The sequence below is a fragment of the Papio anubis genome, chromosome 1, assembly GCF_008728515.1.
Source record: "Papio anubis isolate 15944 chromosome 1, Panubis1.0, whole genome shotgun sequence".
In the NCBI taxonomy this organism is placed as follows: Eukaryota; Metazoa; Chordata; class Mammalia; order Primates; family Cercopithecidae; genus Papio; species Papio anubis.
The window spans coordinates 112,153,635-112,179,970 of NC_044976.1; the positions used below are offsets into that span (position 1 = coordinate 112,153,635).

The 26,336-nt window shown below is 38.5% G+C and overlaps 1 protein-coding gene and 1 long non-coding RNA gene across 15 annotated transcripts in view; one reads left to right on the forward strand and one right to left on the reverse strand.

Moving 5' to 3' along the window:
- LOC103887871 overlaps positions 1–26,336 on the forward strand; it is a 42,313-nt gene that overhangs the window by 3,927 nt on the left and 12,050 nt on the right. For all 5 annotated transcript variants that reach the window (XR_652128.4, XR_001892739.3, XR_001892738.3 and 2 more), the window contains 2 exons: positions 16,633–16,684; positions 19,828–19,921. This is a non-coding gene — a long non-coding RNA (uncharacterized LOC103887871). The remainder of the gene's footprint in view (positions 1–16,632; positions 16,685–19,827; positions 19,922–26,336) is intronic.
- PTPN22 (protein tyrosine phosphatase non-receptor type 22) overlaps positions 1–26,336 on the reverse strand; it is a 70,626-nt gene that overhangs the window by 2,711 nt on the left and 41,579 nt on the right. For 4 of the 10 annotated variants that reach the window (XM_009215739.4, XM_009215754.4, XM_003892413.5 and 1 more), the window contains 9 exons: positions 23,983–24,059; positions 23,029–23,846; positions 20,386–20,469; positions 19,781–19,911; positions 18,298–18,325; positions 14,835–14,915; positions 14,479–14,594; positions 10,107–10,137; positions 3,055–3,132 (listed from right to left, as the gene is read on the reverse strand). In XM_009215739.4, coding sequence (XP_009214003.2) covers positions 3,055–3,132; positions 10,107–10,137; positions 14,479–14,594; positions 14,835–14,915; positions 18,298–18,325; positions 19,781–19,911; positions 20,386–20,469; positions 23,029–23,846; positions 23,983–24,059 — 1,444 coding nt within the window. Of the gene's footprint in view, positions 1–3,054; positions 3,133–10,106; positions 10,138–14,478; positions 14,595–14,834; positions 14,916–18,297; positions 18,326–19,780; positions 19,912–20,371; positions 20,470–23,028; positions 23,847–23,982; positions 24,060–26,336 lie in introns of those variants that run through there. The other 6 variants (XM_009215733.4, XM_021927324.2, XM_009215761.4 and 3 more) reach the window with 6 other exon arrangements.

Consider the following 26,336-nt stretch of genomic DNA (forward strand, 5'->3'; position numbering starts at 1 on the left):
GAGGTGAGTATGGAAGACAGCTTGAGGCCAGGAATTCAAGCACATGGTAACTACTCAAATGTTGCTTAAATTTCAACTCAGAAGCCAGGCATGGTGGCTCACACCTGTAATCCCAGCACTTTGGGAGGCCAAGGTGAGTGGATCACGTGAGGGCAGGAGTTCAAGACTAGCCTGGCCAACATGGTGAAACCTTGTCTCTACTAAAAATACAAAAATTAGCTGGGCATGGTGACGAGTGCCTGTAATGCCAGCTACTCAGAAGGCTGAGGCAGAAGAATCGCTTGAACCCAGGAGGCCAAGGTTGCAGTGAGCCGATATCGTGCCACTGCACTCCAGCCTGGGTGATAGAGCGAGACTCCATCTCATTTAAAAAAAAAAAAAAGAAAAGAAAAAGAAAATTTCCAACCTAGAAAACTATGCCAGAACTGGAAGAGAAGAAGAGTAGGGAAGGGGAAAGAAGATTCAAGAAAAAAAAGCACATTCAAATTTCTTAATGGTGGTGATTAAAAAAAATTGGTGGAGGGGACGCACAGCCTAGTTGATGTACATTTTACTCTTCCCAGTGGTAAGAAAGAAGATGGAAGGAATACTTTTGGTTAAAATGTTTCACACACAATAGTCAGAATCATCTTGTCAGTACAGATCACTTGATTGTAACCCAAGTGGACTAGGAATAGAGATATGGATATATATTAGTACTGAGTACCTAAAATTTTAGGAATACCTATATTCAATCTCTTTCTCTGGTCAATTCTCAGTAGTTTAAAACAGTTTTGAGCTACCTTTTTTTGCATGTGGGCCAATTCAGGGAAAATAAACCTGAATCACAAATTTTTTTCATTCCGATTTAAGTACTTTTTTGAGTAACATGCACTTAAATTGATATTGCCTTAAAAAAGTAAGTGCTGATGTTTTGGGGTTTTTTTTCCAAGACAGGGTCTTGCACTGTCACCCAGGCTAGAGTGCAGTGGCGTGATCATGGCTCACTGCAGCCTCAACCTTCAGGGCTCAAGTGACCCTCCCACCTCAGCCTCCTGAGTAGCTGGGACTACAGGCACATGCCACCATGCCTGGCTAGTTTAAAAAAAAATTTGTAGAGACAGAGTCTCACTGTGTTGCTTAGACTGGTCTCAAACTCCTGGCCCCAAGCAATCCTCCCTCCTCAGCCTCCCAAAGTGCTAGAATTACAGGCATGAAAGTGCTGCTTTTTAAGTAGGTAAAATGTTCAAATCTAGGCATATTTGAGAGGAAGCAGCATGGAGGCAGCTCTCTAATATTTTATCCTCATATTAGATTATATAGACTGTTGTTAAGCTAGGTAGGCCTAGAGTTACTCAAGTTGTATCACTGATTTAGAGTAAAGAAGGAAGCAGAGAACATTTATGTTCCGGGCAAAGTAGGGAGCTTTTTTCTTTTTCTTTTTTCCTTTTTTTTTTTTTTTTTTTTTTTTAATGAGATTGTCTCACTGTGTTACCCAGACTGGTCTTCAACTCCTGGGCTCAAGGGACCCTCACCTCAACCTCCCAAAGTGCTGGGATTATAGGCATGAACCACCATGCCTGGCTTGCTTTTTTCGTAGTTTTTACAATATTCTATGTGAATGTTTTAGCTAAGTGATTTCGTGTAAATCATAACTTATTTTTTAAATTATAACTTTTTTTTTTTATTGAGATGGAGTCTCATTCTGTCGCCAGCATGGAGTGCAGTGGCGCGATCTCAGCTCACTGCAACCTCCGACTCCCTGGTTCAAGCAATTCTCCTGCCTCTGCCTCCCAAGTAGCTGGGATTACAGGCATGTGCTACCTTGCCCTGCTAATTTTTGTATTTTTAGTAGAGACAGGGTTTCACCATGTTGGCCAAGATGGTCACGATCTCCTGTCCTCATGATCCACCCGCCTCGCCCTCCCAAAGTGCTGGGATTACAGGTGTGAATCACCCCTCCCAGCCTAAATTATAACTTTTTAAACCTTAGAGTTAATGAAATCCAAACAAAATTTTATGGCAAAAAAGACAGATCCAGAGATTTTAGTTAAACATTTTGTGAAGATGACACAGGGACTATAACTTAGGTGTGGCAGATATTGCTCCCCATCCACCAATATCCTCTTTGCTTCTTCCTCAAATAGAATTGTATGTAGGCAATTTTTTCTGTCTGCCCAGCAATATTACATTTCCCAGTCTCTTTTGCAGTTTAATTATAGCACATGTCTGAGTTCTCTTCAAGGGAATATGAGCTGATATGATCTGGCCATTTCCGGGCCAGTGCCTTTGTAGAGTAAGAAGAGGAGGCCACACCTCCACTTTTTCCTCTTTTCTTGCCACTTACAGTCTGGATGTGGCAGCAACCTAATTTTGATTGTGTAAGTAAGAACAATACCATTAAGCGACAGTTCTCAAAGTGTGATTCAGGGACTCCTGGAGGCCTCACACTCTTTCAGGGGGTTGATTAATAATAATGTTTAGTAGTAATAGCCTACTACTAATTGCTATTCTTCTTACAAAAAATTATACCTGATACTACTTTAAATAGTATCATAAATATGTATCACACAGAATAATAGAATGCTTAGAATAATATAAAATTATCATTTTAAGTTTATAGCTTAACTTAGGAGGAATTGGGTAAGCAAACCTTAAAACTGTCAGAATTGTGCTTCATTTCCTACTATTGAATTAGTTATATGAGACTAAATAGTGGCAACTGCTGTTCTTTTTATCATACTTGTATGTTTTTCATAAATTTGCTTTAGATATGAACCGGAATATCACAGCATCTCAATTTCTTCATTTGGATAGTCATATTTATTTACTACATGCCAACACAATCATTTGGTTACCTAGCTTTATTTTCCACATATACTAGATAATTTAGTTCTGTGTGAGATGTTAAGAGGTAGTTAAGGTTAAAAATAAAAAGATAAATTGCATGGAAAAGAATATAAACATAAGGACCTATACGTGCAACCTAAAATCATATTTAAAGTTGTATCTGTTATACTGTAAATGAGTAATTTAGGTAATTTGTTTAACTCTTCAGTAAAATGACACACATACCAAAATTCAGAAATGAGCTGGAGTTATTTGACTGAACAGATTCTGTAGGCTTGTTTGGTGGGCAAGAATTACAGATACCTAGAATTAAAAGAAAAAATATAAGGGAAAGACTAAAGACAGACTCAGATGACTGTTGATCAGATCACATATAATTGTTAAGAGTAATTAATAATCCCAAATAAACATATCACTGTCAAATGTTAACAAAATGTAGGTGCTTACAAATGGGTTGACACTATAATATTCTCATTTTTATTTTTGGTATTTTCTTAAAAGGTTTCTTTTCTTTGCAAACAGATTGTATAGTAAAGCCCAACACTAAAGGTAATTGCCATAGAAATAAGATCCAATATATCATGAATCAGCATGGTTTTTTTTTTTTTTTTTTTGAAATTCACATTTTGGCTTTGGACTTCATATAACTTTTTCCTCTGACCACTCTTAGTACATTTTTACATCATTTGTTCTCCACAATAATTCATCCATGACAAGTCTTATTTTTATTATATAATCCTCTACGCTGGAATCTCTTTTTTTATTCCACTTTCCAGCCTGATTTTTTTCTAATTTAGGCCCATAACCAGGCACGGTGACTCACGCCTGTAATTCCAGTACTTTGGGAGGCTGAGGCAGGCAGATAACTTGAGGCCAGGAGTTCAAGACCAGCCAGGCCAACATGATGAAACCCTACTAAAAATACAGAAAAAATTAGCCAGGCGTGGTGTTGCACATCTGTAATCCCAGCTACTTGGGAGGCTGAGAAACAAGAATTGATCCAACCGGGGAGGCAGAGGGATGCGGTGAGCCCAGACTGCGCCACTGCACTCCAGACTGGGTGACAGAGCAAGACCCTGTCTCAAAAAAACATGATAATAATGATTATTATTTAGGCCAATAATCTCCCAAAAGCATTGTTATGCTGCTTTGTTTTGCTATTTTAGTTACTTATAGGTATAAGTTACTTATAGGTCATATATTTACATTGATATATTCATGTATCAGTTTCTGCAGTTTTGAAAATAGTCCCTTAAAAACTTTGTCCACATTTTGCACATTCTATCTTGGCAACGGAAAAAGATAATTTCAGGTTTGTATAACTTTCTAACAAATTGCATATAAATGGGAAGAATATTGGTAAGCATTTTTGTTGTTGTTTTCAACATTTTCAGAATGCACTGTGTGAACTGCATATGTGTTTTTGCACATGCATACATCATACTAGGATTCTAGAAACACCTTCCTTTTCGAGGAGGTACCTGAGTAGGAATCACTAGAATACATACTGAATTTCAATCAGATCCAGTTAAAACACATATTTATTTTATACTTACTATATTACTATAGTAAGCATAATTATTATACTTAATATATTAAAATAGTTAAAGTATAAGTATAAAATACTATTCATATTTAAATACTTACTATGTGCTAAGCATTGCTCTAGGCACTGAAGATAGAGACATGAATAGAAAGTGAGTAAAGGTAAGGAAGTTCAGGAGACATCAGTAATCTCTATACTGCATAGAGCTGAAAGTTATATACATCCTTCAGAAAGAAAACAAAATTGTCTCAAAGGAGAATATTGGTTGTTTACAAAGGAGGCACAGATTCCACACATATATATCAGAGGAAACTGCTATTTTGTTATATTTTTAAAATCATGGGGTTTTTTTTTTTGGTTTTTTTTTTTTTGAGACAGAGTCTCACTCTATCACCCAGGCTGGAGTGCACTGGCACGATCTCAGCATACTGCAACCAGCGCCTCCCAGATTCAAGCAATTCTCCTGCCTCAGCCTCCCAAGTAGCTGGGACTACAGGTGCATGTCAACATGCTTGGCTAAATTTTTTGTATTTTTAGTAGAGACGGGGTTTCATCATGTTGGCCAGGCTGGTCTCAAACTCCTGACCTCATAATCTGCCCACCTCGGCCTCCCAAAGTGCTAGGAATACAGGCGTGAGCCACTGCGCCTGGCCTATTATGGATATATTTATGCTGCCTGCCTAAACTTCATTCCCACTTCTAATAATAGAACTTGAATTTTCCTTTAGGAAACTACCCCTCCCCAATTTTCAGTTCCCATGCTTCCAGTAGAGCTGATTGTACCTTTAGATTAAGGAAATGACCTATAACTAAGGCTGATTTTCAGTTAGTATATTGGCATGGTCACACCAGATGTATAGGTCTGACCTCATTCCTGATTGGACAGTGTACACATGTAATAAGTGTTAAATATTAGGGTATGACACTATCCTGCCTAATCAGAACATTGACTATACTGGCAATAATTGGTTCAGGGATGTGCAGACGAACCAAGTCAAGACAATCAGACCCAGTTGGCACTAGTCATCACAGTGTGGCTTGAAAACTAATAAAGAGTTATTTTTTTTTCCATCATAAGCCTGAACTCACATGATAAAAACCTGCCTATGAATGAGTTAACACAGAGTGAGACTAAGCTGAGAGACGTGAAATGAGAGATTAGGTTCTGATTACATCATTTGGACCATTGTTACAAGCCAGTAAATTCCCCTTTTCTGCTTAAGTCAGCTTAAGTTAGGTTTTCTGTCACTTGTAACTAAAGGATTTCTGAGCAATTAAAGTTTCCCACCAAAAGTTAGCATCAAGCATCACAGTTGACAGCTTCCACTCTTGTCACTCTATAATTCATTCACGATCGTTTTATACTTTTCTGTGAAGCATGTTTAAAAATAAAAATAAATAGGAAACAGAGCATGTAACATCTCTACCTAAAACCCTTTTATGGCTTCCCATTACACTTAGAATAAACTAAACTACTTACCATGCATGACCCATAAGAATCTAACTGCTCCTCTCTGATCTTTCCAGTCTCGCCTTATTCATGTCTCCTCTTTACTTACTACCCGGCAACTAAGATGGCTTCCCTTTGAGTTTCTACAATACACCAAACTCTCATACCTCAGAGATTTTGTTCCCTCTATCTGAAATACTCTTCTCTGGACCCTTTGGCTGGCTGGCTGCTCCTTCATGTTTCGGGTTCAATTTTCACTTCCTTAAAAAGGGTTTCTTGGGCTGGGCGCAGTGGCTCATGCCTGTAACCCCAGCACTTTAGGAGGTGGAGGTAGGTGGATCATGAGGTCAGAAGATCAAGACCATCCTGGCCAACACGGTGAAACTCCATCTCTACTAAAAATACAAAAATTAGCCGAGCATGGTGGCGCACCCCTGTAGTCCCAGCACTCGGGAAGCTGAGGCAGGAGAATCACTTGAACCTGGGAGGGGGAGGTCGCAGTGAGTCGAGATCGCGCCATTGCACTCCAGCCTGGGTAACAGAGCTAGACTCCATCTTAAAAAAAAGGGGGGGGGGGGGTTTGCCGGGAGCGGTGGCTCACGCCTGTAATCCCAGCACTTTGGGAGACCGAGGCGGGCGGATCACGAAGTCAGAGATCGAGACCACGGTGAAACCCCGTCTCTACTAAAAATACAAAAAATTAGCCGGGCGTTGTGGCGGGCACCTGTAGTCCCAGCTACTTGGGAGGCTGAGGCAGGAGAATGGCGTGAACCTGGGAGGCGGAGCTTGCAGTGAGCCGAGATCGCCCCACTGCACTCCAGCCTGGGCGACAGAGTGAGACTCCGTCTCAGGAAAAAAAGGCGGGGGGGGGTTTCTTGGACTCCTCATTCTAAAGTGGATCCCCTTTGTTACCCTCTCCTAGTTACCCTTTTGTTTTCCTTCATAGCATTTGTCATGTGTTATTATGTACATATTTGTGAATATGGTCAACCAAATTTTGTTTAATGTTGTTTGTTTAATGATGGAATCCCTCACCAAACTTACATTCCACAAAGGCAGAGCCCATATCTGTTCTGTTCACTATCATATACCAAGTGCCTTACAGAATGCCTGAAATATAGTAGACACTCAACAAATGCTCATTGAATGAATGAATGAATGACACTAGGCTTAGATTCTAGCTTAAAATAACAGATGAAGAATCCTAATTTCATTAAAAGTAGGACCAGCTTTACGGACCAGTGGGAGATCCAGGCTACCAGGAGAACACATGGAATTCCAGAATCATGAACCATCTGGAAGGGGCTGAGGACACATATGAAGTACAGTCTAAAGCTTCAGGATCAGTTTTGGGAGCCAGATGTTCTTCATTTACAGGCAAAAGACCAGAGGATCAAGGAAACTGAAAACTACAGCACAGCCTAGATCCAGAGAATTAACTGGGAGCTCTTAGAAATAAGACTCAATCGATTAGAGACTTAAATGTTAGACCTAAAACCATAAAAACCCTAGAAGAAAACCTAGGTAATACCATTCAGGACATAGGCATGGGCAAGGACTTCATGTCTAAAACACCAAAAGCAATGGCAACAAAAGCCAAAATTGACAAATGGGATCTAATTAAACTAAAGAGCTTCTGCACAGCAAAAGAAACTACCATCAGAGTAAACAGGCAACCTACAGAATAGGAGAAAATTTTTGCAATCTACTCATCTGACAAAGGGCTAATATCCAGAACCTACAAAGAACTCAAACAAATTTACAAGAGAAAACAACCCCATCAAAAAGTGTGCAAAGGGTATGAATAGACACTTCTCAAAAGAAGACATTCATACAGCCGACAAATGAAAAAATGCTTATCACTCGCCATCAGAGAAATGCAGATCTAAACCACAATGAGATACCATATCACACCAGTTAGAATGGCAATCATTAAAAAATCAGGAAACAACAGGTGCTGGAGAGGATGTGGAGAAATAGGAACACTTTTACACTGTCGGTGGGACTGTAAACTAGTTCAACCATTGTGGAAAACAGTGTGGCGATTCCTCAAGGATCTAGAACTAGAAATACCATTTGACCCAGCCATCCCATTACTGGGGATATATCCAAAGGATTATAAGTCATGCTGCTATAAAGACACATGCACACGTATGTTTATTGCAGCACTATTCACAATAGCAAAGACTTGGAATCAACCCAAATGCCCATCAGTGACAGACTGGATTAAGAAAATGTGGCACATATACACCATGGAATACTATGCAGCCATAAAGAAGGATGAGTTCATGTCCTTTGTAGGGACATGGATGCAGCTGGAAACCATCATTCTCAGCAAACTATCACAAGAACAGAAAACCAAATACCGCGTGTTCTCACTCATAGATGGGAATTGAACAATGAAATCACTTGGACACAAGAAGGGGAGCATCACACACTGGGTCGTATTGTGGGGAGGGGGTAGGGGGAGGGATAGCATTAGGAGATATACCTAATGTAAATGATGAGTTAATGGGTGCAGCGCACCAACATGGCACATGTATATATATGTAACAAACCTGCACATTGTGCACGTGTACCCTAGAACTTAAAGTATAATTTTAAAAATGTAACAAATAAATAAATAAATAGTATAATTATTGGGACAAGAAAAACATGAACTTGGTTTTTAAATTAAAAAAAAAAAGAAAGAAGACTCAATCTCTGAAAGTTCCACCATATCTTCAAAGCTGTGCCAACCTAAATCTACCTGAAGTTTCTGTTTCTTGTTTGATATTCTGGGCAGAGTTAGAGCTAGAGAAAGAAAACTATTTTCTGAGTTAGGCTGATCAAACCAATCTTTAGTTGACCATTTAAGTCACTCATTTCTTTGCACTTGGCTGTTTTATTTCCCGTTTCCTACCATAATTTCCATTTGAAATGTTTAAATTCTCTTTTGACTCTCTTTAGGAGAAAAGGTACATTTTCCAACTATACTTCAGCCATCATGAGTTCATGTCAGAGATCAGCTATGATGGCAATGGTATCAAACTAGCTCAAGAACCTGGAGCTTTTGGGTAGGGAGATAGAATGAAAACCTAAAAGGAAACCTTCTTTCTTAGACTATACCTGAAATCAGATTTTCTCAGTGCTTTTTGTCTCTCCCTATAATACTAGTATAGTGTCAAGTAACTGGTCTTTCACCGATTAACCAAATGGATCAAAAAAATTTTTAAGTATATCACCATGGTTCTCTCTTTTTTTTTTTTTTTTTTGAGACAGAGTCTTGCTCTGTTGCCCAGGCTGGAGTGCAGTGGCATGATCTTGGCTCACTGCAACCTCCGCCTCCCAGGTTCAAGCAATTCTCCTGCCTCAGCTTCCCGAGGAGCTGGGACTACAGGCACATGCCACCATACCTGGCTAATTTTTGTATTTTTTAGTAGAGACGGGGTTTCACTATGTTGGCCAGGCTGGTCTTGAACTCCTGACGTGGTGATCCACCTGCCTTGGCCTCCCAAAGTGCTAGGATTGCAGGTGTGAGCCACCACACCCGGCCATCACCATGTTTTTTATATTTTCTATTTGTAAATAAGATTTCTAAGATAATTTTCCACAGTTTCAGGACTCAACGGATTTTATTTTCATTACAATATAGCAAAAATAGTAAGCAACAGACTTTTATTGCTACTAATACTTGGTAAAAATGGAAATGTGTCAATGTTTTGCTTATTTCATGAAGTCAACACATTTGTTTCACAATATGGTTTGCTGTGACTATTTTCAAAGAAAATACATCTGAGGTTAGACTGCTGGAAATTTTAAGTAACCCAATTGTATGACAGCATCTCAGGATGGGTAGAAAGTACCAAACATTGGCCAGGTGCAGTGGCTTACACCTGTAATCCTAGCACTTTGGGAGGCCAAGGCAGGAGGATCACTTGAGCCCAGGAGTTCAAGACCAAGCTGGGCAATATGGTGAAACCCCATCTCTACTATTAAAAATAAATTTTAAAATATATTTAAATTTTTTTAAATGCCATTGTACTAATTATTATTCTTATGTATTAAACAGAAGACTTATCGCCTACTCCCTGCCCAATATTAGCATCGTGAAGCCTAGCAAAAACAAACAAACAAACAAAAGAAAAAAGAGGCCTATGGGTGATTGTTCTGATTCATAGGACCTTAGGGAGGCTCTGTTTAGGAATAATTTTGTTAATCTTTTCACAAGATTGGTTGGTTATATAAAGAAAAATTACAATATTGAGAAAATGATCTTTTTAAACATAAGTACCAACTTACTCTTTTTCATGTTTCGCAAAATTTTCAAACTCTACAAAAGCAAAGAAAAGGAAAATGTTAGTTTTTTTCCTATGAAATTTGAAATACTTTAATCAAGTAGAAATATAGACTTAAGTGAAAAGAATTAATTTCCTTAAAAATAGCCGTGAAAATGTACAAAGTTGTTTTTCCATCTTGCCATTTTTAATTCAGCGCACAACCTCTACTTGATTTTATCTTGCTATTTTTATCACCCATGCAAGTGACACACTATGTGTTTTGAAATAATATTATCAGAGGCTGAGCGCAGTGGCTCACACTTGTAATCCTGGTGCTTCGGGAGGCCAAGGCAGGAGGAGCTGTTTGAGCTCAGGAGTTCAGGACCATCTTGGGCAACATAGCAAGACCCCGTATCTCTACAAAAAGTAAAAAAAAATATTAGCCGAGTGTGGTAGCAGCTACTGGGGAGGCTGAGGCAGGAGGTCCGCTTGATCCCAGGAGTTCAAGGTTACAGTGAGCTCTGATACCACCACTGCGTTCCAGCCTGGGCGACAGAGTGAAAACATGTCTTTTATGAAAGATTAATAAATTTTGTTGTTGTTGTTGTTGAGATGGAGTCTTGCTCTGTCGCCCAGGCTGGAGTGCAGTGGTGTGATCTCAGCTCACTGCAACCTCCGCCTCCCGGGTTCAAGCGATTCTTCTGCCTCAGCCTCCTGAGTAGCTGGGACTACAGGTGCGTGCCACCATGCCTGGCTAATTTTTTGTATTTTTAGTAGAGACAGGGGTTCACCATATTGGGCAAGCTGGTCTCGTGATCCACCTGCCTTGGCCTTCCAAAGTGCAGGGATTACAGGCGTGAGCCACTGCGCCCAGCCAGTAAATTGTTTTTTTAAATTATGCTATCAGAATATTGACAGGGAGCGGTGGGGTGCTGGCAAGGTGGCTCATGCCTGTAATTCCAGCACTTTGGGAGGCTCAGGTGGGAGGTTCCCTTGAGGCCAGGAGGTTCAAGACCAGACTGGGCAACATGGTGAGACCCCATCTCTACCAAAAATTTTAAAAAGCCAGGCATAGTGATGCAGACCTGTGTTCCCAGCCACTCGGAAGGCTGATGCAGGAGGATCACTTGAGCCCAGAAGGTCAAGGCTGCAGTCAGCCATATTTATGCCACTGTACTCTAGCGTGGGCAACAGAGCAAGACCCTGTCTGAAACAGAAAGAGAGAGGGAGAGAGAGGAAGGGAAGGGAAAGGAGAAGGGAAAGGAAGGGACTCAGAGGGGTAGAGGGGATGAAATTCCCACTTCTCTCCTTTATTAGGACCATTTCAGAACCCACAGTGGCTTCTGAATATATCCATGATACACAGACATTTTCATTCTAGCCAAGAATTTTTGCCAGTCATATTCTATATTCAATTTACTAAGGCCCCCTTCCATACTGTTAGCCATACTTCCTTCCCCCACTTTTATGGTGGTGTCTCTAATTAATCTCTTCAAGGAACCTACCCAAATTTCTTCTTTACTCCACATTTCTTCAGCATGTATGTTTTTAATCTGCTTCATGGCATTTTATTCTTCTTGATAATTTTCATGTTCCTCAAAGGTGTTCTGTTCCAGAAGATTAACTATACTATTTTCAAGGGCAAATAGTTATCCTTTATGACTTTTCTATTTTCCTAACACTGAACAGAAATGTGCTCTTCCTTGGAATAGATATTTAATAAATTCTTAATTTGTAACATTTTTAGTTATTTTTTAAAAAATAGATGATTTATTTACAAGTCAGGAAATCCTAGTAAAAATGCTCCCATCCTTGTCTTCAATCTACTCAGTTTCTAATGTTCCTCCTGTAGATAACCACTGTTAGTTTTTCATCCTCTATAGTTAGTATCCTTCCAGAGTTACTTATGAATATATAAATACACATATGTATCATATTCCTCTTTTTAAGTAAAAGTTAATAAATTATATATAAATATATTGAGAAAGTCCTAATTCTTTTTTAGCTGCACAGTATTCCATTTGTATGGATTTAACATGATTTATGATTTATTTAATCAGTTCCCCTAACAATTAACACTATTAATTATGTTGTTTCCAGTCATCTGCTCTTACAGATAATGCTGCAATGAATACTTGGTATACATGTTATTTCATGTATATGCAAGCATATTTGTAGGATAAATTTCACTTCTAGTGAAATTGTTGAGTAAAGGATACATGCATTTGTAATTTTGATATTTCTAAATTGCCCTTCATAGAAGTTGTAGCAGGCTGGGTACAGTGGCTCACACCTGTAATCCCAGCATTTTGGGAGCCCAAGGCAGGAGGATTGCTTGAGTCCAGAAGTTGGCAACATAGGGAGACCCCATCTCTAATTTTTAAAAAAAAATTTTAGGTGGCTCAAGCCTGTAATCCCAGCACTTTGGGAGGCCGAGACGGCCGGATCACAAGGTCAGGAGATCAAGACCATCCTGGCTAACCCGGTGAAACCCCGTCTCTACTAAAAAATACAAAAAACTAGCCGGGCGAGGTGGCGGGCGCCTGTAGTCCCAGCTACTCTGGAGGCTGAGGCAAGAGAATGGCGTGAACCCGGGAGGCGGAGCTTGCAGTGAGCTGAGATCCGGCCACTGCACTCCAGCCTGGGCGACAGAGCGAAGACTCCGTCTCAAAAAAAAAAAAAAAAAAAAAAAAAAAAAAAAAAAAAATTTTAAAAGGAAGTTGTACCACTTGACATTCTCACCAACAACATTGAGTGTGCTTATTTCCCCATAGTCTTCCTAACAGAGAATGTAATCAACCTTTGGAATTTACCATTCTGATAGATGAAAAGCCATATGTCATTGTGGTTTTAATTTATAATTTTTTCATTATGAATGAGATTGAACATATCCAATGTTTAAAGGGCATACCACACTCATTTATTTTCTTCAAACCATCTGATCCCATATTTTTGCCCATTTTTATTTGGGGGTTATTTTCCATGAATTTCTAACAGTTCTTTGTATATTAGAGTAATAACCCCTTTGGCTGTGGTGCCAGTTGCAGATTTTTTTTCCTCCAATTTGTTCTTTGTCTTTAGATTTTTAAGGTGATTGTTTTGCCATGCATAAATTTTCTCTTTTATTTAGCTGAATTTATCTATCTCTTTTCTTATGGCCTCTGGATTTTGAGTCATAGTTATAAAGGTCATTCACACTCCCAGGTTATAAAAGACTCTTTCCAAGTTTTTTTTAGGTTTTTGTTTTTTTTAATATTTTCATCTTTTAGCCATTTAGAATTTATCCTGGTATAGATATAAGGAATAGACCCTGTTTTTTTCAGGTGGTTATCTATTTGATCCAACAACAGTTATTAAACCATCCATCTTTATCCCCTGATTTTGAGATACCACCTTCATTATATACTAAATTTCTACATATATTTGGATCTATTTCAGAACTTTCCCTTTTACTCTGCTGGTATATGTTTCTTTTTATACACTAATAGCATGCCATTTTATTTTTACATTTATATTTTTGAGATGACATCTCACTCTGTCACCTAGGCTGGAGTGCAGTGGTGCAGTCTCTGCAGCCTCCACCTTCCAGGCTCAACCAATCCTCCCACATCAGCCTCCTGAGTAGCTGGGACCACAGGCGCACACCACTATGCCCAGCTAATTTTTTGTATTTTTGATAGAGACGGGGTTTTGCCATGTTGCCCAGGCTAGTCTTGAATCCTGAGCTCAAGTGATCCGCCCGCCTTGGCCTCCCAAAGGCTGGGACTTACCATATTTGAATATCTGCTAAGGTGACTCATTTATTGCTTTTCTTTTTATTTATTTTTATCTTTAAAAATTATTTTAGACATTTATCTGAACTATTTTTATTTATTATTTATTTGCAGGTTTCTGACTATTCTTGCTTCCCCCTACTCCCATATGAACTTTGAAATCAGTTTATATAGTTGTAGAAATAAACAAGTTGGTAGTTTCATTGGGCATCTTTTACATTTATAAATCAACCTTAGAGAGAAGTGGATTCTTTTTTCTTCATTTCTTTTTATTTTTATTTTTTAATTTTTATTTTAGGTTCACGGGTACGTGTGCCAGTTTGTTATATAGGTAAACTGTGTGTCACGAGGGTTTGCTGTACAGATAATTTTGTCACCCAGGTAATAAGCATAGTACCCAATAGGTATTTTTTTCTGGTCCTCTGTCTCTGAAAAATGAATCCTTAAGTTGTATTTTTTCTTCTTTTTGGTTTCCTTCTATTAATTTTGATTGTTATAATATCAACAATTAGTTTTAGTAAAGATATTTAATCTAATTTTCCATCTCAATGCTGGGGAGGGGGGAAACTTGCAGTAAGAGAAAGCTTCTGGCATGTTTCCCAAAACTCTTATCTTCTTTACCTTACTCCGTGTGAAACTTTTTCCAGGAGTCTTCAGTGTCTGTTTTGAAGATGTTGAATTTTCCATGGTGTCAGGACAGCTAGTAGAATATGTTTCTATAGATTGGGCCTGCATACCTTAAAAAAAAAAAGGAGAAAAACATGTTTCATTGCATACCTTCTTAAGCCTTCATGTTACATATAGTAAATTATTAGCTTGGCTTTTTTAGGCATTATTTTGACTATATGTTACGGGCTTTTAAAATGTTTTCTTTTGTGTAATCATTTTTGTACCTTTTCATTTAGGTCCTACTTTATTGTTAATCTTTTAACATTTTCATTTTTATGATTTTTTTGAGAGAAAGTACTACCACTTACAATCTTCATCGGCAAGAAAGAAGGACTCTAGAGTTCTTTCTGGGAGAGGAGGTGGGGGAGAAGAACGATCTTGATGTAGTTCTGTGATAAGAAAGTATACAACAAACCAGAGAAATCCATCAATTAAAAGTCATAAGTCAACACCCTTTTCTCTTTGTATAATTTTTTAATCAATGAATCTTAACCAAAAATCACCAAATAAAATATTATCTGAAAAATGACTGGAGCCTCAAGAACTTTGTTTTTCTGCCTCGTTAGCCAGTGAGCCTATGATTCATCAAAAATATATAGCTCACTTCAGAACTATTCTCCCAAAGACACTGAAGCCACATATAATCAAGCTTCTAGATCTAACAACCATTTTGCATGAAATATTTGGGATAGAGGAACATGTTAAATAAAACCATCATGATACAATTAGCCAAATCTAGAATGTTAAGCAGTCTTTTAAGAAAAATGACCGACTCTTTTCAACAAATAAATGATGTGAAAAGCATAGAAAGGAGAACTGTTATATATTTAAAAAGAAAATACAAAAAAAGAAGGGAGAACTGTTACAGATTTCAAAAGACAGATTTAAGAAGACAAACATGTAAACCAAATGCAATGTTTAGATTTTGTTTGAATCCGTATTTGAATAAACCAACTGTAAAAAGACATTTTTGAGACAATTGAAAACTGAACAGTCTGGATATTAGTTACTATTAAGGAATTATTATTAGCTTTATTGGTGTGATAATGCTATCATGATAGGTTTTAAATGTGTTTGAAATTTTCCATGATGAAGATCTTCAATAATGGACATATTTTCCCATGATGTAAATTTCTAAAGATACAGATGGTATTCTACTGACATAAGCATCTCATTGTATGGTGCTGAGTATTATTATATTAATTCCTTTTGAAAATGAAAATGCAGTAAAGTACGAGAGGTTCACATGTCATTGGTCATTGGGTTTGTTTAGTCCTTAGAATTTGTCTTATCAATAAATTGTCTTATTTCTTACATGCTGGGTAATACACACAAGTGTAGTACTTATTTCTAGCACCTAATAAAATAACTGGCATACAGTAGGCATTTAATAAATACTTAATAACTATTCTGAAGTAGTTCATCATCTTCCAGTTTGCTGTTAGGGAATATTTTGAAAACTAAAGTTGTTCGTTAACAGTATTCTAGTAAATATTTCCCTAAATTTTCATTTCATCTTAATATTCCCCTGACAAAGAACCCATAATGCCTGTTACTTACTGCATTAAATCTAAATTCCTCTGCCTAACTTTGGGTGTATGTGGTAAAATACACATAAGATTTGCCATTAGTGACATTTAGCATATTCACAGTATTGTACAACCATCACCACTGTTCAGTTCCAGAATATTTTTCATCACCCTAGAAGGAAACTCTGCACCCATAAGGCCATCACTCCCTATTTTCCTCTTTCTCCCAGCCCCTGGCAATCACTAACCTGCTTCTATCTTTATGGATCTGTCTATTCTGGGTATTTCATCTGACTGGCTTTTTTAAGTCCTTCAGAATCTTGCCTCACATCTTATTTATCCAAATTTATTTTCTATATTTCACAAACTAGAATATCTATTGCAATAAAAAATAGCCTACTCACCATTTCTCCATACACATCATGCTCATTTCTACCTTTGAGTCATTGTTAGGCTGATCCCTGCTGCTGGAGTTCCCTCCTTTTTTCTTTCTGTCTATACAAATTATTTAAAGTTCTTTCTTCCACTCAGCAAAGCCTTTCCTAACCACTCCAGTAATGCCATCCTGTTTTTCCAGACTGCTGGTGATTACAGTGGGTACCACACAGATTATCACTTAGTGGTTCCATGTGAGTATTAATTTTATCTACTGAATTTGAATATAAGCATTAAGTAGTACTCTTATACATCGTGCCTATTCTAGCACCATGTAAGGTACACAGAAGTTGCTTAGTAAAATGCTCATTTAATGATTAATAAAAATTATAATTGATAATATTTAATGAGGACTTATTTGACAAGTACTGGGCTAAAAGCTTTATGACATTATTGTATTTAATCCTCATAAAAATTATCTAAGGGATTCTATTCTCCTTTTATAAATGAGAAAAATAGATGGAGAAAGTATGTAATTTAACCAACTTTATGCATGTTGATAGTTCTTCGTAGACTGGGGATTTGACTTAAAACCTATCTGACTCGGCCGGGCGCGGTGGCGCAAGCCTGTAATCCCAGCACTTTGGGAGGCCGAGACGGGCGGATCACGAGGTCAGGAGATCGAGACCATCCTGGCTAACACGGTGAAACCCCGTCTCTACTAAAAATACAAAAAATTAGCCGGGCGTGGTGGCGGGCGCCTGTAGTCCCAGCTACTCGGAGGCTGAGGTGGGAGAATGGCGTGAACCCAGGAGGCGGAGCTTGCAGTGAGCCGAGATCGCGCCACCGCACTCCAGCCTGGGAGACACAGCGAGACTCCGTCTCAAAAAAAAAAAAAAAAAAAACCTATCTGACTCTAAAGCCCATGTTTTTGTTGTCATGTTTTGTTTTGTTTTGCTTTGTTTTTGAGATGGAGTCTCACTCTGTCACCCAGGCTGGAGTGTAGTGGCGTGATCTCGGCTCAGTGCAACCTCCGCCTCCCAGGTTCAAGCGATTCTCCTGCCTCAGCCTCCCGAGTAGCTGGGACTACAGGCGCGTGCCACCAAGCCCAGCTAATTTTTGTATTTTTAGTAGAGATGGGGTTTCACCATGTTGGCCAGGATGGTCTCAATCTCCTGACCACGTGATCCGCCAGCCTCAGCCTCCCAAAGTCCTGGGATTACAGGCGTGAGCCACGGCTCCTGGCCTATTGTCATGGTTTTTAGAGACAGCATCTTGCTCTGTCATACAGGCCGGGTGCAGTGGTGCCATTATAGCTCACTGCAGCCTCAAACTCCTGGCAAAGCCCATGTTTTTTAACCCTTATATTGTCTGTATATGTATTTGAATAACATCACAATATGAATAAACATGTTAAGGGCAACTACCACCTGTGATAATGTAAACAAAGTACCTGGAAGTGCCCAGTAAATATTAGTTTTTGTTCTTCAATGCATAAAACCGGCAAAGCTCAGGAAAGTACTGGAAAGGCAACAGCAAATTAAAGAACTAAGTGGCCAAAAATAATTTTTTGAATCACAGTGTTAACAGTGGGAAAATCTATATAATGGAAAAGCTGCAAAGTTTTAAAAGATTCTCTCTGAAATAATTTTTAAATGGTTATATATTAAGGAACAGAATTCTAAAATCCTGTCTTCACCTTGCTCTTAACAAAATTTCTAGTCCGGGAAAACCAGAAATAAATCAATAAATACTGGAAGCTATTATGGGAACCAAGTAACTTCCTGAGGTGAATTACTCTAAACTTAACGAACCATTCTTCCAATCTTAGGGCTAAATGTCATCTAAAGCCAAGAGAAATTTTTACCTGATTTAGGACTTCGGAGTTTTACACTCTAAAAGAAAAACAGAAAGGAAAAGTGAAAGAAGAATATATGTATGAATTATACAAACTCAAAGCAAAAAATGGCATTTTTGAAATTATATTTAAGATAGCTGTAGAAATAATTATGAAATGTAGACCCTATTTTTCCTAATTTGTAAGTGTGCTGAATTAGGAAATGGCATCCTTCACTCTTACAATGATTTTTTATATCCCATGGCAATTAGTCCTAAATTGATCCCCTTTGGACTTATTTCTGTCCCACCTAAAACATTTCCCTGAAAATTGAAATTGAAGTTACTTCATAACATTGGAAAGAATTATTGTTCTTTCCTCTGGGAGTTGTTAAGATAAATATATGTGGCTATTATTGACAATCATAATTACTAGTACATTGGAATTATAATTTAAAAGGCAGAGAACAGTTGCCTATCAGCATTGCAATTGTAGGTACTTTAAAATGTTTAATCATTTTTCCAGTCTCTCAAATGTTAAGATAATTGATTCACAGAATATATAGAAATGCATAACATTTTTAGATGCACTTCTATTTTTCCTCCAGAAGCAGGACACGTCTACTTTCAAGAATTATTTTCTATTTAATCCACAATCCCCCACCATCTCTGACTTTACCATCAACCACACTATTCCAAAAGGTTTATCTTAAGTAATATGCACACCTGTCATTCTCTATAACATATTATCACAGCTAACATGATACAGCCTACCAGATGACTACAGTGAACAAGCTTCCTACTTAAGTATGAAACATTTATTTTTGCCTTAACTATCCTTCAAGAATCAGCTCAAATGTTTCCTCTTTCACTAAATCTTCCTTGATCACTTCCAACCTGGAGGCATCTCCCACACTTGAAATTCTTTATCTTTCATATGACATTGATCATATTTGCTTTGTTATAATAAATATAGGCAAAAATAAAGATTTGTACACGTCCTATATCTCTACCACTAGACAAGAAGCTTCTTTTTTTTTTTTTTTTTGGCGGAGTCTCGCTGTGTCGCCCAGGCTGGAGTGCAGTGGCCGGATCTCAGCTCACTGCAAGCTCCGCCTCCTGGGTTTACGCCATTCTCCTGCCTCAGCCTCCCGAGTAGCTGGGACTACAGGCGCCCGCCACCTCGCCCGGCTAGTTTTTTGTATTTTTTTAGTAGAGACGGGGTTTCACCCTGTTAGCCAGGATGGTCTTGATCTCCTGACCTCGTGATCCGCCCGTCTCGGCCTCCCAAAGTGCTGGGATTACAGGCTTGAGCCACCGCGCCCGGCCGACAAGAAGCTTCTTAAAGGCAAGAATTGTGTCTTATACATCTTTTTTATCCCAACATCCTCTAGCACATTGTTTTATATTTAGTATGTACTTAGGATTTATTGAATGATGGGTGTTAAAAATACAAGGAGTAGAACTGTAGCCTATTGAATCTAGATGAGTAGAGTCATTAAAAAATTATTGACCTTGCTTGGTCTAAGTCTCACAGAGTCATCAAATTTCTTTGGTTCAGATGCTCCACCCCATTCCAGTGATGTTCCAATTTTTGCCTTCACAGCTGAGGATAAGGATTTGGAAACATTTGGTGAGAATTCTCCTGGAAGAAAGTGAGTATGTTTCAGTTCTTAGGGGTAGTATTCTTTTAGAAATCGAATGTTGTTCAGCAAATAGTACATAAAACATTGAAAGGAACTAAGAAGTAATCTAGTTAATTCACACTTCATTTTATTTTTTGAGACAGGGTCTTGCTCTGTCACCCAGACTGGAGTGCAGTGGCACAATCACAGCTTACTGCATCCCCCAACTCCTGGGCTCAAGTGATCGTCTCGCCTCCACCATCCAAGTAGTTGGGACTACACATGCATGCTGCCATTGCTCTGCTAAATTTAAAAAAATTTTTTTTTTAGAGATGAGGTCTCACCATGTTGTGCAGGCTAGTCTTGAACTCCTGGCCTCAATGAACTCCTCCAACTCAAGGCTCCCACATCAGCCTCCCAAAGTGCTGGAATTAAAGGCATGAGCCACCATGCCCGACCCACACTTTATTTTGTACTTACTGGACTGTACTCACCAGCTTCCTCAACCACAATAAACGATTCAGGTGTCCGTACAGGAAGTGGAGGGGGGATTTCATCATCTATCCTTGGAGCAGTTGCTATCCAAAATGTCAGAAATATTGTAACAATTGTTAATTAGAACAATCCAAAGGAAATTCTTATATTCTAATATTAAATATAAATTTACCATAATTTATATTTAAATTCCGTTGAAGCACCATTATCAGTAAAGTTGGCACTTGTTCATTCGAGGAAAAAGCAAAATGAATTATCTTAAGGTACAAACCCACGAGGTTTTTGCTTATTCTTTAACATTTATTGTTTGTTTTAAAAGCTCAAAAGTAGGGCTGGGTGTGGTGATTCAGGCCTGTAATCCCAGCACTTTGGAAGGTCAAGGCAGGCAGATCACAAAGTCAGGAGATCGAGACCATCCTGGCTAACATGGTGAAACCCCGTCTCTACTAAAAATACAAAACATTAGCCGGGCATGGTGGTGGACGCGGTGGCAGGCGCCTGTAGTCCCAGCTACTCAGGAGGCTGAGGCAGGAGAATGCTGTGAACCTGGGAGGCGGAGCTTGCAGTGAGACGAGACTGCACTGCTGCATTCCAGCCTGGGCGACAGCAGGAGACTCCGTCTCAAAAAATAATAATAAATAAATAAAAGCTCAAAAGTATTTTGATTGAGTCATGGTATATCAGTTAACATAAAATATTACATTAATTTTGGAAGCTTTGAATTACCTTTCGCATAACTCCTTTTGTTTTATATAGACTATATAATAAAGCATTATAAAGTGCTTTGATATGTAAAAGCTTCAGTTATACATTAGGTAAAATTATAAAGATTTTAGTATCTCTTCATTCTACACAAAATCCAAAAATATAGGTATTTTTCCATTTTACAAAACAATAGTATAGGATAGTCTGTATTTCTATACAAACATTCCAGTTATTAAACATTTTAAATGCTATTATAAGAAACTGCCACCAGATGGCACTTGACGATATTGTTACAATCCTTGGAAAATAAGGGTTTATTTTTTATTTATTTATTTTTTTGAGATGGAGTCTTGCTCTGATTTTTAATGATGCAGATGCTTAGAGAAGTCTAAGGTATTTTGAGTATCTAAGAAAAGAAAATACATTTAAATGGTTAAAAATGTATAAAATAATCTAGTCACAGAAGGAACTTCTTAGATCCAGATATTTTTGCAGCGAAGCCACAAATGATCTTACACAACTATTTATGAAGAAACTCTACAATAAATAATGTTATAGAGCAAAAGTTTTCTCCACCTCCTGTCTATGTAGAATGTGCTTTTTAAATTATTTGATGATATACCTAAGGGAGTTAAACTTGTCTTTGCTTTCCCTCATCATCTTCCACATCAAATTATTGTCATCATCTCTAACAGGATGCTCATTTCTATTTTCAAACTAATCAGTAAAACAGAACAATATGCATGATATGCAAAAATACAAAATTATAAAAGGTAAAACATGAAAGTAAAGGTATACATAAGATAAAATTTTTACACAAAATATAAACATGTATTCTCATCTACTAAATTACTACAAAAGAGCAAGAAATCAAGTTCTCCCCTTCCAACTCCCACAGGAAGAGAATTCAGTTTTTAGCAATATGTTCAATTCATTTTAGCCACATAATTGTGCAACAAAAATTCTGGGTGCTATTGATCACATTTTTTTCTGCTCTTCTTTTGGAAGCTGCTTCTATATGTTAAGAGTAAATTCTGAGGCTAGGTGTGGTGACTTGCACCTGTAATCCCAGCACTTTGGGAGGCCAAGGTGGGAGGCCAGATTTTTGAGACTAGTCTGGGCAACATAGCAATACCCCATTTCTAAAAAAATTTGCCGGGCATGGTGGCGTGTCCCTGTGGTCCCAGCTGCTTGGGAAGCTGAGGTGGGAGGATCGGTTGAGCCCAGGACATCAAGGCTGCAATGAGCAACGTTCACACCACTGCACTCCAGCATGAGCAACATAGTGAGATTCTGTTTCAAAACATATTTTTGAAAAACAGTATATTGTGGGCCTTTGATATACATTTCTAGGAATGAGGCGTGCCTTCTTTAGAGGTACTCCTGCTGGTACAGATCCTGTACCAGATCTTGACTGCCTCCATTGCTGCCTGTTTCATGGAATATTATATGTTTGATGTTGCTATTTTCAACTTATTACAGCATTAAAACACTCCTGGGATGTATTTATTTGAGGAGTAGCGGGAAGAAGAAAGAGAAGGAAGTAGGCCAGGCATAGTGGCTCACGCCTGCAGTCTCAGCATGTTGGAGGCCAAGGCAGGGGGATCACGAAGTCAAGAGATCGAGACCATCCTGGCCAACATGGTGAAAACCCATCTCTACTAAAAATACAAAAATTAGCTGGGCGTGGTGGTGCACGCCTGTAATCCCAGCTACTCGGGAGGCTGAGGCATTAGAATTGCTTGAACCCGGGAGGCAGAGGTTGCAGTGAGCCAAGATCGCACCACTGCACTCCAGCCTGGAGACAGAGCAAGACTCCATCTCAAAAAAAGAAGAAAGAGAAGAAGCAGAGAAGAGGGAAGATGAGAAGAAACCAAATATTCTATAGAAACAAAGTGAAACCTAAAATTCTATGCAAACTTTAAAAAATAACTTACCTAGTACAGCAGACTCTTGGTTCAATAGTGGGGAAATATTGGTTGGAGAATTCAGTGATAAAGAATCATGTGAATTGTAATAAGAGGAGAGGGATGTAGAGGATGTTGGCAACAAAGAAGAAGGAAAAACAGTTCCATCTTGCTTCTCAGGTAAATCAAGAGACATCTTAGAACCGGTACCACTTGGAGGCCATGATGAAAAATAAGGATCTTCCACTAAAGGTATGTAAGAACATACATCAAGAGCACTAGAGTCATGGTGCTTCACATTAGAGGCATTACATATTTGGTGTTTAGAGTCATACGGCAGTGAATAATTCAGTTCTGCTGAAGAAACATGCATTACTTTTTGAGACTGCATCTCTACAAAAGAAGAATCATGTGGTTCAGATTCCAAATAAGAAAAGTTTTCCTTGCTGTCCACCTCCTTGGTTTCTCTCTGCTGTATCAATTCAAAAGGAGTTGATTTGGTCCGTGTTATTGGCACCTTTGAATCAAAATATCTTCCTGCTGCATTTACAGGTTTAGAATTAGAACATGCCTCAAACAAAAGAGAGCCCAAATCCAAACTTTGATGCTTCTGAAGAGGTTCCCCAACTGTTGGAAATGCCTTTGTCTGCCGTTTCATGGTTGTATCAGCATTTTTGTCAAAACCGTAATTTAGCTCCAGAAAGTCAAAAGAAGTGCTTGATTTAGCAGGGTGCAAAACTAACTCTTCCTTTGCACTTATTTCAGAAGTCCTAAAGTCAAAGGAAGAAGATTCTGTGTTTTCCATTTTTGTCCTTTGTTGGTTCATCATTTTTGCTGCTTTTATGGTACTAAAACAAAAAGAAAGTGTAATAATGACACCATACCCCAAATAGGCCTCTTCCTAGCATCACAATGATGTATAAGCATGAGATTCATCTCCCAGACACATTTAGTCAACGTTTAGATATATAAAATTGTACTCACCTTTTTGGTAAGTTAGGAGAGTAAGAGTCTGCTTGGAGAGTGTGATTTTGCTCAGGAATACAATACTTTGCTTGACTCTTTAAAAGAAATAAGTCAAAGGCTGGTTTTCAGTGAAGCAATGTCAATAAGATATTTTAATATTTAGAAGGCTGAAAAGTAATTTTTCAGGAAATACAAAGATTTAAAATAATTCATGAAAGGGTTAGATTAGCTTCCAAAATATTGAACTCAGCAAGAACTCGTTCATATACTGAGATGGCCAGAATAAAGGATTAATAGTGTCATAGAAACTAGAAAGGATTTGTGTATATCATCTTTGCAAATGTGGGAGTTTTAAAAATGTTCTTTGGTGAGTAACTTTAGTCTCAAAAACACTCTGCCTTTAGAAATTTCAGCATCTCAGCCCTTTATAGGTACTCTGGACCTATTTCATCTTGTTCTACTCTTTTCCTCCTCACTATGCTCTAGATATACTGTGTTTCTTGCCATTACTTTAGCATGCCAAACTTACTTCCAAGTCAAGGCTTTTACACTTACTATTCCTCCTGATGAATATATTTTTGCTCCAAATTTTGCATGGCTGTCTCCTTCTAAGTAATTAGATCTCTGCTTAACTGTCATCTGCATAAGGAAACCTTCCCTGACCACCCAACCTAAAATCACACTTCTGCGCCTGTCCAGCCATGCTCAATCTTCTTTTTTAAGAGACAGGGCCTCACTATATTGCCCAGTCTGGCCTCAAACTCCTGGGCTCAAGGAGTCATCCTACCTCAGCCTCCCAGGTAGCTGGGACCATGCAGGTGTGTATCACAGTGCCTGGCTTCAATCTTTTTTTTTTTAATTAAGTTAGGGTCTTGTTCTGTTGTCCAGTCTGGAGTGCACTGGCACAAACATGGCTCACTGAAGTCTCGACCTCCTGGGTTCAAGTGCTCCCCTCACCTCAGCCTCGCAATCCTTATTTTTTATAGCAATTATTATGAAATGTGTTATTGTGGTTCATAGAATCTTAAAATACCATTGATTATAAAATATATCTTCATTTCAGAGATGTTAAAATCCATTTTGAACATCTCAATTGATGCAGAAAAAGCATTTGACAAAATTCATGTTAAAATCACTTAAAATAGGAATGTAAGGAAATTTTCTCAACATGATAGAGGCCATATATGAAAACCTATAACTGGGCCGGGCGCGGTGGCTCAAGCCTGTAATCCCAGCACTTTGGGAGGCCGAGACGGGCGGATCACGAGGTCAGGAGATCGAGACCATCCTGGCGAACACGGTGAAACCCCGTCTCTACTAAAAAATACAAAAAACTAGCCGGGCGAGGTGGCGGGCGCCTGTGGTCCCAGCTACTCGGGAGGCTGAGGCAGGAGAATGGCGTAAGCCCGGGAGGCGGAGCTTGCAGTGAGCCGAGATCGCGCCACTGCACTCCAGCCTGGGTGACAGAGCGAGACTCCGTCTCAAAAAAAAAAAAAAGAAAACCTATAACTAACATATATTCAGTGGTGAAAGACTTAAAGCTTTTCCCCTAATATCAAAAACAAGACAAGAATGCCAACTTTTACCACTTTTATTCAACTTGGTACTAAAGTTCTAGCCAAAGTAATTTTTTAAAGTAATTTTGTTCTTAGGCAAGAAAAGAAAAGCATTGAAATTGGAAAAAAAAAAAAAAAGAAAGGCTGCACACGGTGGCTCATGCCTGTAATCCCACCACTTTGGGAGGCCGAGGCGGGTGGATCCCTTGAAGTCAGGAGTTCGAAACCAGCCTGGCCAACATGGTGAAAGCCCGTCTCTACTAAAAATATAAAAATTAGCCGGGCATGGTGGTGCACACCTGTAATCCCAGCTATTTGGGAGGCTGAAACAGGAGACTTGCTTGAGCCCAGGAGGCGGAGGTTGAAGTGAGCCGAGATCACGCCACTGCATTCCAGTCTGGGCGACAGAGTGAGACTCTGTTTCCAAAGCAGAAAGGAAAGAAAAAAAGTAAAATTATCTCTATTCTCAGATGACATGATTTTAAATATGGGATTCCACAAAAAATCTGCTAGAGCTAATAAACAAATTCAACAAAGTTGCAGGATGTAAAGTGAACACACAAAACGAGTTGCATTTCTATACATTAGCAATGAACAATCTGAAAAGAACATTAAGGAAACAGTTATATTTATAATGGCACCAAAAAGAATAAAATACTTAGGAATAGATTTAACCAAGGAGGCAAAAGACTTGTATACTGAAAACTACAAAGCTTTGCTGAAAGAAATTAAACAAAATATAAATAAAAAGACATTCTCTGTTCAAGGAGTGGAAAACGTATTATTGTTAAGATAACATTACTACTAAAACTGATC